This window comes from Dendronephthya gigantea, unplaced genomic scaffold (genome assembly GCF_004324835.1).
Source record: "Dendronephthya gigantea isolate DGI-Jeju-01 unplaced genomic scaffold, DenGig_1.0 000090F, whole genome shotgun sequence".
NCBI lineage: Eukaryota > Metazoa > Cnidaria > Anthozoa > Malacalcyonacea > Nephtheidae > Dendronephthya > Dendronephthya gigantea.
The window spans coordinates 267,186-278,414 of record NW_021163100.1 but is presented as its reverse complement, the minus strand read 5'-3'; the positions used below and the strand labels follow the sequence as shown (position 1 = coordinate 278,414).

At 33.9% G+C, this 11,229-nt stretch overlaps 2 protein-coding genes across 2 annotated transcripts; both read right to left on the bottom strand.

Moving 5' to 3' along the window:
- Nucleotides 1-200: 200 nt before the first annotated feature.
- On the bottom strand, nucleotides 201-1,169 carry LOC114533403 (5-hydroxytryptamine receptor 1B-like). The gene has a single exon (XM_028554916.1). The coding sequence runs from the start codon at nucleotides 1,167-1,169 to the stop codon at nucleotides 201-203; it is 969 nt and encodes a 322-aa protein (XP_028410717.1).
- Nucleotides 1,170-9,631: 8,462 nt separating this feature from the next.
- Nucleotides 9,632-10,510, bottom strand: LOC114533402 (histamine H2 receptor-like). Its single transcript, XM_028554915.1, has one exon. The coding sequence runs from the start codon at nucleotides 10,508-10,510 to the stop codon at nucleotides 9,632-9,634; it is 879 nt and encodes a 292-aa protein (XP_028410716.1).
- Nucleotides 10,511-11,229: the final 719 nt, after the last annotated feature.

The following is an 11,229-nucleotide window of genomic DNA, read 5'->3' as shown; positions in this document are numbered from 1 at the left end:
AATTGAAAAAAAACGACGTATCGTGCATCTCTATATAAATATATATAGCCTGCGGTATAGGGTATATAGATTTTACATGATGATTGATGGTAGTCTTGGTTATGAATTACTAAGGAGTATTAATTTTAGAACTTAAATCTACTAAAGAAATCCATATAAAGAAGCCTATTATTGTCAAGTAATTCACATAATTATTACAGTTAAATGCCATCAACACCTCGATATTTGATCTGTAGCAACTTAACAAAAGCACTTCTGAATCTGGCGGATCTTAAAGCATAGCAGAAAAAGTTAACGCTAGAATTCATCAGAGCAAACAAAATATGGATATCTCGGAACCAGTGGAGGGATGTACAACTGCAGCCTTGACAGAAATTTACCAAATACATCATCACAGTTGAGGGACCATAACAGCATAGAAGCGCTATTAGAACAATAAGGAACATTTGAGTGATTTTGGCCTCCAGCAGTTGTTTCTTTGTCTCGAAACCATCTTTACTGAGAGTTGACATGCCTTCATTTGGCGAAGTTTGTTTTGCGTCAGATGAAGTGGATGGAGTTACTGATATTCTTTTACTTCGGGATTTCAATTTTCTCTTCATTAAAGTGTATGTTATACAAATGATTATTACAGCAATGACGATAAAGGTGTTGCAAAATATGAATGCGTATGCAGTGAAACCAACAATAAGATAAATATTTGGTAAACCTAACGAAATCAACCAAATCATTGCGATTGTTAATAGAATTCGTTTATTGGTCACTTTATTTCGGTAGGTATTTGGCCTTCTCACAGCCAGATATCGTTCAAATGCCAAACTTGTAAGACTGAGGATCGAAGCAGTGCATGAGATGAAGTAAGTCATGTGACTTATGATTTTTTCTACCGGATCGTCTTTGTTAAGACCTTCTTTAATATGATAATACACGGAGAGAGGTTCAGTGATGATGCCAACAATAAAATCAGCCGCTGATAAATTAATGATTAACCAGTTAAATGGAGTTCGTAAGTTTTTGTTTGGATCAAGTACCACAGCAAAGAAAATAAGAATATTGCCCGGGATATTGGTAAGAATGAAAGCAGTTGCAATGCTGGCTGTCATAAATGATAACTCATTTGGTGGTGCAACATTCTGACATCTTTTCTCAAATGTACTTTCCATCACCATGGTAAAAATTCTACAAGAAGACAAGTTGAAAATTTCAGTGTGACTTTCCCATTATCCTGACGAAACAACAATTTTATAATATACTGTATAGATTCCCCTTTCTTAGTAGAGACATGTATATATACTATGTTTCTTACTACACGTGACGGCCAAGTAGGGATTTTACCATGTTGGAGATGTCCAAAAAACGTGACTCAAGAAAAAACACCTACAAGGCCCTCCGGAATAGGGTGACTATACCTATAAAACTATAGTAGAAATACATGCAGGCAGTAACCCCTCGTCTCGGTTAAGCGAAATGAGTTAGCTAAAAAACGTTATGCAACATATACGTAGTTTACTTATAGTTGTAAAACCTATTATGTCTCTTATGTTTATTATAAATTATTAGCTTACTGGAACGGGTTGATCTTTGGACTCTTTGGGCAGATACGGAAATTCTAGAGCTGAATTATCTAGCAGCAGCAAGACTAGACAATGGTTCTAGACAATGGAGTTATAGCTTGCATATTAATATAAGAAATTTATGGCTTTCTCTAAACATAGTTAAATTCATTCATGTATTGAATCTCAACAAAAAGCATTGTTCTTGAGTCTATCCAGGCAATGTACATTTTACAAAATTAAAACTCCATGTAAAAGGAAGGTTATGAAACATTGAGTTCATGTCATGTTATAGTTTCAGAGCACAAAAAATTTATTTTTTTCATTAAAAAATTCACATCCAAAAATGTATATAGTTCTGATTGGAAAATATAGCTCTCAATCTTCTCACAGAATTAAGCCACACAGTATTGCATAAATACTGTAATTTTAGATTAGATTGGAAATTGATTTGCATGTCCTTCATGAGTTATACAATCACATGTATGAAATATTAATGTCTGTTAGCATTTACCATTTGTGTGTGAAGTTGAATTTATACTCGTGTAAAAAGTATTGTATGTATATATATAGGTAAAAGTTGCATTTGTTTATTGTAAATCCTTTGAATTCGAGTTCAAGATTCGAATAAAAAACATGTAGTTTATGTAGTTTTTGCTAAATTTATGGCAAAACAAATAATTTTCAAAATAATTTTTTCGTGTGTTTCATCAATCATGCTTGTTTTTAAATCAGCTCAGATGTTTTCTGAAGGGAAAAATAACTGTCTAATTAAATCGGCAACGATGTTGGCAATCAGCTTGATATTTATAAAGAAACTGATCATTCCCGCTTGCATTTTTTACTTCTTTATCTATAACGCATAAATTATATTTTTTACAAAAAAAACAATCATCTACCGTTTATTTTTAAAGTTTGACGCACAAATGGGGATCAATAGAGCCAACTTTAAAATATTAACATTTGCGTCTTTCGAACACCTTTCCCCCATACATTATCGAAAGTCGAAATACTTTCCAGAGCAATTTGCGTGGCGCGTGAAATGGCGTAGACAGGGGGGGGGCAGCAACATCAAAGAAGAGAAGTGTATCCGTTTTTGTTCTCGAAAATGCAGTTCTACATCAGCCCGTAAAATGTGCCGGCCGTATCACGGAGAGCGCACGCGAAAGAGGCTAGCGAGCCTGTCTTCTGGATTGTCTATGGTTGAAACCGATGATCAGCAACGATTTTCCGATGATGACGTTTGTCGATCGAGTAAATTGCATCCCGCCTCTGTTTAACAAAATTTCGATAAAAATTTATTTTGATATTTCGATAAAAATTTCAAGCATTTCTAAGTTGTTTTCAAGTCTAAAAATGACAGATAAATTTATTAAATATATCCAAGGTTTTTTTTCATCTAGTTTTTTTGTCAAGAAACTAGGGTAATTTTTGTATTTCAAGAGATGGTATTAATGTATGCATTATATTTTTTGTCAGAGAGTTGCCAGCCTTACGATAATAAATAAAATTATTGTATACATAAGATAGTACTATACGGTGCCTGCATTGACCGGGCTGCCTATGGTATCATAGCAACGGCTAAAAGAAAATAATGGCGTTCAAAAATCACTCTAAGAAATGGATGAACTTCATCGCGTTGGGGAACACATTTACGCGCCTTTTTTAGCCTCTAAAATGCGATGTGCATAAAGCAAGAGTCTTTACGAAAAATCTTTGACGTGGAAATTTGCCGATGCCTTCCAACAAAAAGAAGAAATTGAAGCAGTAAAGTACCTAATATGTTCGAAGTATATACTTTCTTATACAATTTCAATCATGAAAATATTCTTTCTTGGAAACAAACTTGGACATCTCGAGTTCACCTCAAATTTTCGGTGGCTAAAGATCGATAAAATTGATATATGATGTTTTGGACGTGGACAAACATAAGTTCTCAATTGTCGGTTACATTAATACTGCAAAACTTTCGGTCCATTAACTTAGGCCTTCATGGCTTCATCAGTGCAACGTTATATCTTAAGCTTGAAAAAAAACTTACCTTTCTCAGTGATTATTCAAATTCAAAGATGACCTCTTTAGTGCAGAAGTATAGAGTAAGAAAAATTTCAAGCAAGTCTGTATAGCAGTCGGGAACCAAAGAATTACTTTTCAGACTTATTTTCAATTTAGGCAAACTAACAAGGCAAAGCCAAAGGGCAGCTGTCTTCACTCTACTGAAGTAAAATATTTGACTTGTGTCAATTTTATTAAAATTAACCAAAAGTTTTGTCAAGTGGTCATCGTGACGCGTATTGCTGACTGGCTGAAGTCATTTACCTGCATGAATATAAACGCGTCTTTAGTGGGCAAAGATGCAGATACAGAAAAAGTCTTTGCTTGCCCAATTCTTCCCCACCTTTATGCAATTATGCGTATTCGATCTCTCTCGATGACTGGGCCAGTTCGATTATTATTAAAGAAAGAAGAATTGCTGACGAATTGCAGCCGATAGTTGGCGGAGTATAATTATATTGACTCATTGATTAAAAACTTAAATTTGAGTTACCTACAGTATATTATAATCTATTATAATATAACATATATCGTACGCGCGTGCTGATTGGTCGAGAAGCGTGTTTCTATTTAACAATTAGACAACGAGTCCGAGTTGTCTATGAGCGAATAAACAACGACGGCGAAGCCTGAGTTGACTATTCGCTCATAGACAACGAAGGCGAGTTGTCTAATTGTTTTAGTATACACCCTGTACCTAGATATATTAATTTCGAGAAAATAATCGATACACCGCAAATACACCGAAAAATAATCCAATTTTATATGGTCGCGCGAGCGAAATTTTCCCAACCGTGCACCATCACGAATAGACAATGATTGAGTAACCAATCAGAATGTAGGATTTATAATAGACAATAGTTGGGTGTATACTAGAACTGTATAGAAATAGGGGAATTTTCCCGCCGAACTTGACAAGTGAAGTGATGTAACGAGCATTTGTAATTGAATCGAGTTATAACTTATAATAATTTATTTGTACAAAATCTTTTTATTGAGTTATATTATAAAAGAAATAGAAAACATTTTTTCCTGTGTTTCTATACAGTCAGAAACACTTGTGGGAGTTTGGGAGAACTCGAAGTAATGTGGAATTATTTCCACTGATTATTTCTCGTCCTCCCAAACTCTCATGCGTGTTTCTGTTAAATAAAAGTACACGATAATTTGATCGCGAAGCCCTTCTTTTTCAATTCATGCACCATTGCAATGTCACGGAGGCTGAGTTGGATAAAGCAACAAATTTTGAAGTTAATTTTAACACATTTCAAGTTTTAATATTAGGCAATAATAATTTTAACAAAATACATACGTAATATGTAAAATATATATATGTTATTTACCAGATTGGAAGTCCGTATAGGAAAATCTTTCCCAAGGTTTCAAAAACCTTTTTGAAACCGAGGGAAATATTTCCCTATATACGGATCGACCGACTAAACTGGTAAATCATGGATTTATTGTTTAATACCTGCCCCCCGTACGTGGTTTCAAATCTCGCTCGGTCCGTACAGCCTCATATACGGACCTCTCGCGTAGCCAATCAGATTGCAGGAAACGGAACATAGCCAGAAAATTCGGACAAAATTAACATTCTACTTCCGCCTAAATTTGCATATGGTGTCAAAATAAAGCTTTGTGAATTTATATTAAACTGTAATGTGCACACTACTAAACGCTATAAATACAGCGTTAGGTGGTCGATTATAATTTGCCTTAATTGTTCGTTGCAGAGAAAGTTAATCTTAATATTTTTAAATAGTATTTCAAAATGTTTTATCAGTATTCGTCTGCATTTTCAAAATAAAATTTTGGTCATTTATCACGTTGAATACCAGATAAAACGAAAACCGTAATAGCGTAGAAATAAAATAAAAATGCAGAGCCGACATAAACCTTTACCAGCAAAATATTACTTCAGGATCTTTAATATGACACGAATTACAAGAAACAACCAGGGCAAATTGCAATGATGCAATGATTTTCTAAAATTTTGCGAAATTTAAGAATGCGCAATATAATTTATAGTTCTGCAAACGAATAATATTTAAACAGATATGCAAATTTGCTACGGCAATCTGCATATTCCATGTCCGCAATTTCTGGCCATGAAATATGAATCATTCGGCCCGCAAGAAAAAAAAATACATGTACGTACAACGAAACTATATATTTCTCAACATCTATATTGGATTTGAGCCCCTAGCTAATAATTATATGATTTTTTGGGATGTGTTATATAATATCAAAGAACAAACCTATATATGGCCTTTCGATTTATTACTACCTCGTCGCGTAATTCCCTGTCCCCGTGTATATACTGATACTCGATTGTAAAATTAATGAAACAAGCTCAAAATAAGGATAAGTGATAGCTTTCCAGTCCAGCTGCTTATTGAATATATCTATATATATATTTAATTTATATATATTGTTTAATTCCATGTCATTTTAACAAAAATAACTAGCCGGCATTTTAAAAAATCGCGTGATTATCGCCTAATAATCTGAGATAGCTCCACCGATCACAGGCCAGAATGTTCAATAATCACGTTAGTAATAATACTGAATACAATTATCGATACCAAATATTATAATCATTTATAACATACGGTTATTGATCTTAGATTAACTTAAAACAAAATTTTGCAAGAGGACCTCATTGTCTATAATATTTATAGTTTCTATACTGGTATTAATTAAACGAACAAAGCACGGACATTGGCCAGGTACTTCCAAACATATATTTCACTTCCTTGCAGTCAGCTAGGCAGCATTTACCATGAACTTGTTTTTAACCTCTATTTTTTCGCAATCACCTTCAACATTAAAATCGTGTAGAAATGTATACATATAATTCGAGTTCGAGGTAACATCAATATCGTCTCAGCAGTATTTAGTTGTGGCATGAACTTTCTATGCTATGGCGTCACGTGGACGATTGATACGTAGCAATTTCACCAATGCACTTCTGAATCTGGTAGAACTTAAAGCCTATAGCTGAAAAGGTTGATGCTTGAATTAATCAGAATGAGTAGGACATGAAGATCTCGGAACAAATGAATGATTGTACAACTGCAGCCTTGGCAGAAATTTACTGAATATAACATCACAGTTGAGGGACCGTAACAATACAGGAGAGCAATAAGAATGACTATATAGGAACATATCAGTGATTTTGGTTTCTAGCAGTTGTTTTTTTGTCTCGATACAATGTGTACTGTCTGTAGACTGGCTTTCATTTTGTAAGATTGGATTTGCCTTGGCTGCATGGAGTGGAAAAAGTTATTTGAACTTTCAGAATGCGCCTGGATCTAATTTTTTTCTTCATTAAAGTGTAGGTTACACAAATGATTAGAACAGCAACTACGATAGAGGTGTTAGTAAACATGAATGCGTATGCCTCGAAACCAACATGAACATTTTGGAAGGCAAACTCAACGAAATCAACCAAATCATTGCTATTGTTAACAGAATTCGTTTCTTGGTCACTTTATTGCGACAGGTACTTGGTCTTCTCACCGCCAGATATCGTTAAAATGCCAAACTTGTAAGACTGAGGATCAAAGCGTGCATGATATAAAGTAAAAAATGTGGCTTATGTACTGTTCTTCACCAGGTATTTCTTTCTTCAGACCTTCTTTAATATGATAACTTACAAAGAAAGGTTCAGTGATTACGCCAACTGTGAAATCAGTTGCGGATAAATTAATAATCAACCAATTGAATGGAATTCGTAAGTTTTTTTCGGATCAAATACAACAGCAAAGAACATTAGAATATTGCCAGTGATATTGCTAAGAATGACAGCAAGTGATATGCTGGCTATAATTAAAAATAGTTGATTTGGCGGTCCAACAGTCTCACATCTTTTCTCAAATGTAGCTACTTTCAATCACCCAGGGCCGTAAATAGAACGATAATTGGATGGGTGTTTATTCATATATTCAGTTCTGCCCGACGGATTTCCATTGTGAGCTATTGCACTTACAAAAGAAATCCGTCGGGCATACACTGTATGAATATATGAATGAACTGAATATATGAATAAACACCCCCCAATTATCGTTCTAGTTACGGCCCTGCAATCACCATGATGAAAATGCTACAAGAAGACATGTGGAATTGTTTTACATGGAAGAAGAACTAACAATTAGAAAAATAAAAAAAAATCTATAATAGCAAAAAAAGATTATAGAAAAAAATCTCTTTAAGTCTCTAAAATAGCTACACCATGGATATACAATAAACCAAATTAAAACACAGTGAAACGGAAAACTTTAGGAAAGTTTCGTCGTAAGCTTGTCAGATTTACCGTCTTCGTTCATCATCTAAAACTTAACAGACGCTGAGAAACTAAGGAAGTTAAAATTTATTATAAAATTTCATATAATATAAGCGTCCATCCATAATATGTATAAATTTTAAACCATTTAGCTCTATGAATTTAAACCTCTATTTCGCAGGGTCGGGTTGTTCTAAAGGCGTTTTAAACAAATTATTTTTTTATTTGACAAGTGAGCTGAAATATTACAATGTATAAATAGCCTAATTTCTAATGGAAATGCATATTTAATGTTTAAGATGCAGGTGCAGTTATTCACAAGATATAGCATTTTTAAAATTGGCTTATCCACCGTTAAGGCTAAACACATTTTAAACAAACGGTCCCTGATAGTGATACTTATCGCTAAACGCCAAGGGGCGGATTATTTTTACTCCTGTAAATTGGTGTAACATTAAAGTTCTGCATTTATACGTTGCAGTTTTGTCACGAACATACATCACAGTACGTGCTTCTTGTGAAATATCAATTTTGTGCATCTTTTTAATGTTTACTAACTTTCAACTTTGGAATCGTTTGTCTCTTTAATGCTTTCTTTTTGGAATCTTTCTTTCTTTTTGAAAAAAATTAACTGATTCGGCTTTTGATTTAATTTCAGTCAAATTAAATTGTGAATTTAAATTTAATAAACAGCTGCTTTTGTCCGTTTTACTTACGCCAAATATAAAATTAAACTTCCCGCCATTCTGTTTTTGCTACTCATAATAATTATATTAGCTGATATACCATGAGTATCTCGACTAATCAGATTGCAGAATTGCTCATATACAGTGAGTAGCTATAATACAAAATTATATAAATATTGCGAAATAAAACGCATTTTTTTGAGAAAATTTTATACACACATTTTCAATTTTTTATTCACACTGACCGTGCATTATTGCATACAGAAACTCACCCGTACTCAAACTAATTTGTTTTCGAAATCACATTCTCAGTTAATTCATGCATCTGCATAGCGATTCCTTTTCGGTATTTCTACTCCAGTAAGAACCTTGATTTATTTTCTAGGTGTTACCTCAAATCTTTCCATGAATTAATCTCATTGATCAGTGATAACAACACAATTTCTATTTTACAATAAATGAGAGCGAGTGTGAGTAAGCTTTTTTTAATACAGACGTAAGTCGTAAAGCTGGCTTTGCTATATACTGTAGGTAATTTACCCCCAACAATATACCCCTGGTTATTCAAGTTTCTGACGGTTGCAAATTTGCTTTAACTAACTACACTGCTGTTTCTTTAACGTTTTACTTAGGGATTCCTATCCCCTTATAAGAATTATGTCCCAGGTCAAAAATCCGTTTGGGCTTGTCACCCTTTGGATAGACAGTCATCTTCCCACTAATCTCGTGAAATTGATGACTGATGGAGCGATAATTTAAAAACAACCATTGGGAGATACATTTTCACTTTCAATCAACAGCCAGAAAGAGAATTATTGTTAACTATTACCCCTTTTGTTAAAATATTAATAACTTCTGCTCTGCAGGACATGGGTAACTTAATGATTTTGTTCAGAAATTAAGAACTAAAAAGACTAATAATATTCGGACGAACAAAGCCAGATTTTTTGTTAAATTGACTGTTATAATGAATAATGCAAGATAGCTGAGCTAAATTGTCAGGCTGCTGCGCCATTGAGTGGAAAAACAGCTAATTCCTATGTTGCAATTAATTATATACCATCATCACGTCGATAATTCATCCGAAAGAATTTGACAAAAGCACTTCTGAATCTGGAAGATCTTAAAGCATAGCAGAAAAAGTTAACAGATGAATTCACCAGAGCAAACAAAATATGGATGTCACGGAACCAGTGAAGGGTTGTGCAACTACAATCTTCACAGAAATTTACTAAATATATCATAACTGTTGAAGGACCATAACAGCACAGGAGAGCGATAAGAACGATGAGAAACATTTCGGTGATTTTGGCTTCCAGCAGTTGCTTTTTTGTCACGATATAATTCACACTGACAGAAGACTGGTCTTCATTCGGTGACATTTGATAGTTTTCCTCTGTTGAATCACGGCATCTCAACTTTCTCTTCATTAAAACGTACGTTAAACAAATCATAATAACAGTAACGAAAATGGAGGTGTTTGCAAATATGAATGCGTATGCAGTGAAGCCAACATGAAAATAAATGCTGGGTAAACTTAACGAAATCAACCAAATTGTTACCATTGTTGTTAGGATTCGTCGATTAGTCACTTTATTTCGGTAGGTACTTGGTTTTCTCACAGCCAAATATCGTTCAACTGCCAAACTTGTGAGACTGAGGATCGAAGCAGTGCATGAAATAAAGTAAGCCATGTGAATTACAATCATTTCTTTAGAACCTTGGCTGTCAAGACCCTCTTTAATATGATAATACACCAAGAGAGGTTCAGTGATGATGCCAACAACAAAATCAGCCGCTGCTAGATTAATAATTAACCAGTTGAATGGAGTTCGTAGGTTTTTGTTCGGATCAAGTACAACAGCCAAGAAAATAAGAATATTGCCAGGGATATTGGTAAGCATGAAAACAGTTGAAATGCTGGCTGTCATAAATGATAACTCACTTGGTGGTTCAACATTCTGACATCTTTTCTCAAATGTACTTTCAATCACCATGATGAAAATTCTACAAGAAGAACATTTAAATGGTTTAATGCACGATTTTCTGTTTATACTAAATAAAGTTGTGGTATTGGTTTGAAATATAACATGATCATGCTATGCCCAATATACTAAAACAGATTTAAATTTATGTTCCCAGCAAAAATAATCTTTGGTAGGACTCGAAACAGCGGACGAAGGCACTAATTCCACCTAGAAATTTTCAACCGAGTATTGTGATGAAACCATGCGAAATCAAAGTTGTCCAAGTTTTTAGTTTCAAAATGTGGATGCGAAATGGAGTGGTAATTAACAAATTCCTGATTTCATACTAAATAAGAAGTAAAAAAATAAAATAAAGTGCTCAAAGAACGGTTTTCTGACCATATTATTTTATTTCTTACATTTCATTTTCTCTGAGAACCTATCAAAAACAACACGGATTTAGTTCAAGATTTGGCGCCGCAAGGAAGTGGTTCTAGTCTAGAAATTGTGAAATGTTTTACAAACAGGTCATGCAGGTTTGAATTTTAATGTAAAATGTTACTTCAGAACTTTTAGGGTGGAATGCAAAAAATATTTGATATTTGTAGTGCTTGTTCCTTTTTGTTCTTTCTTAATGTCTTTCTAAAACATTCTAAATCTCAACTTTAAACACTTGCTTGACA

Excerpts from the sequence above, each read along its gene's own strand:
- LOC114533403 (XM_028554916.1), bottom strand. The coding sequence starts at position 1,169 with ATGGTGATGGAAAGTACATTTGAGAAAAGATGTCAGAATGTTGCACCA.
- LOC114533402 (XM_028554915.1), bottom strand. The coding sequence starts at position 10,510 with ATGACAGCCAGCATTTCAACTGTTTTCATGCTTACCAATATCCCTGGC.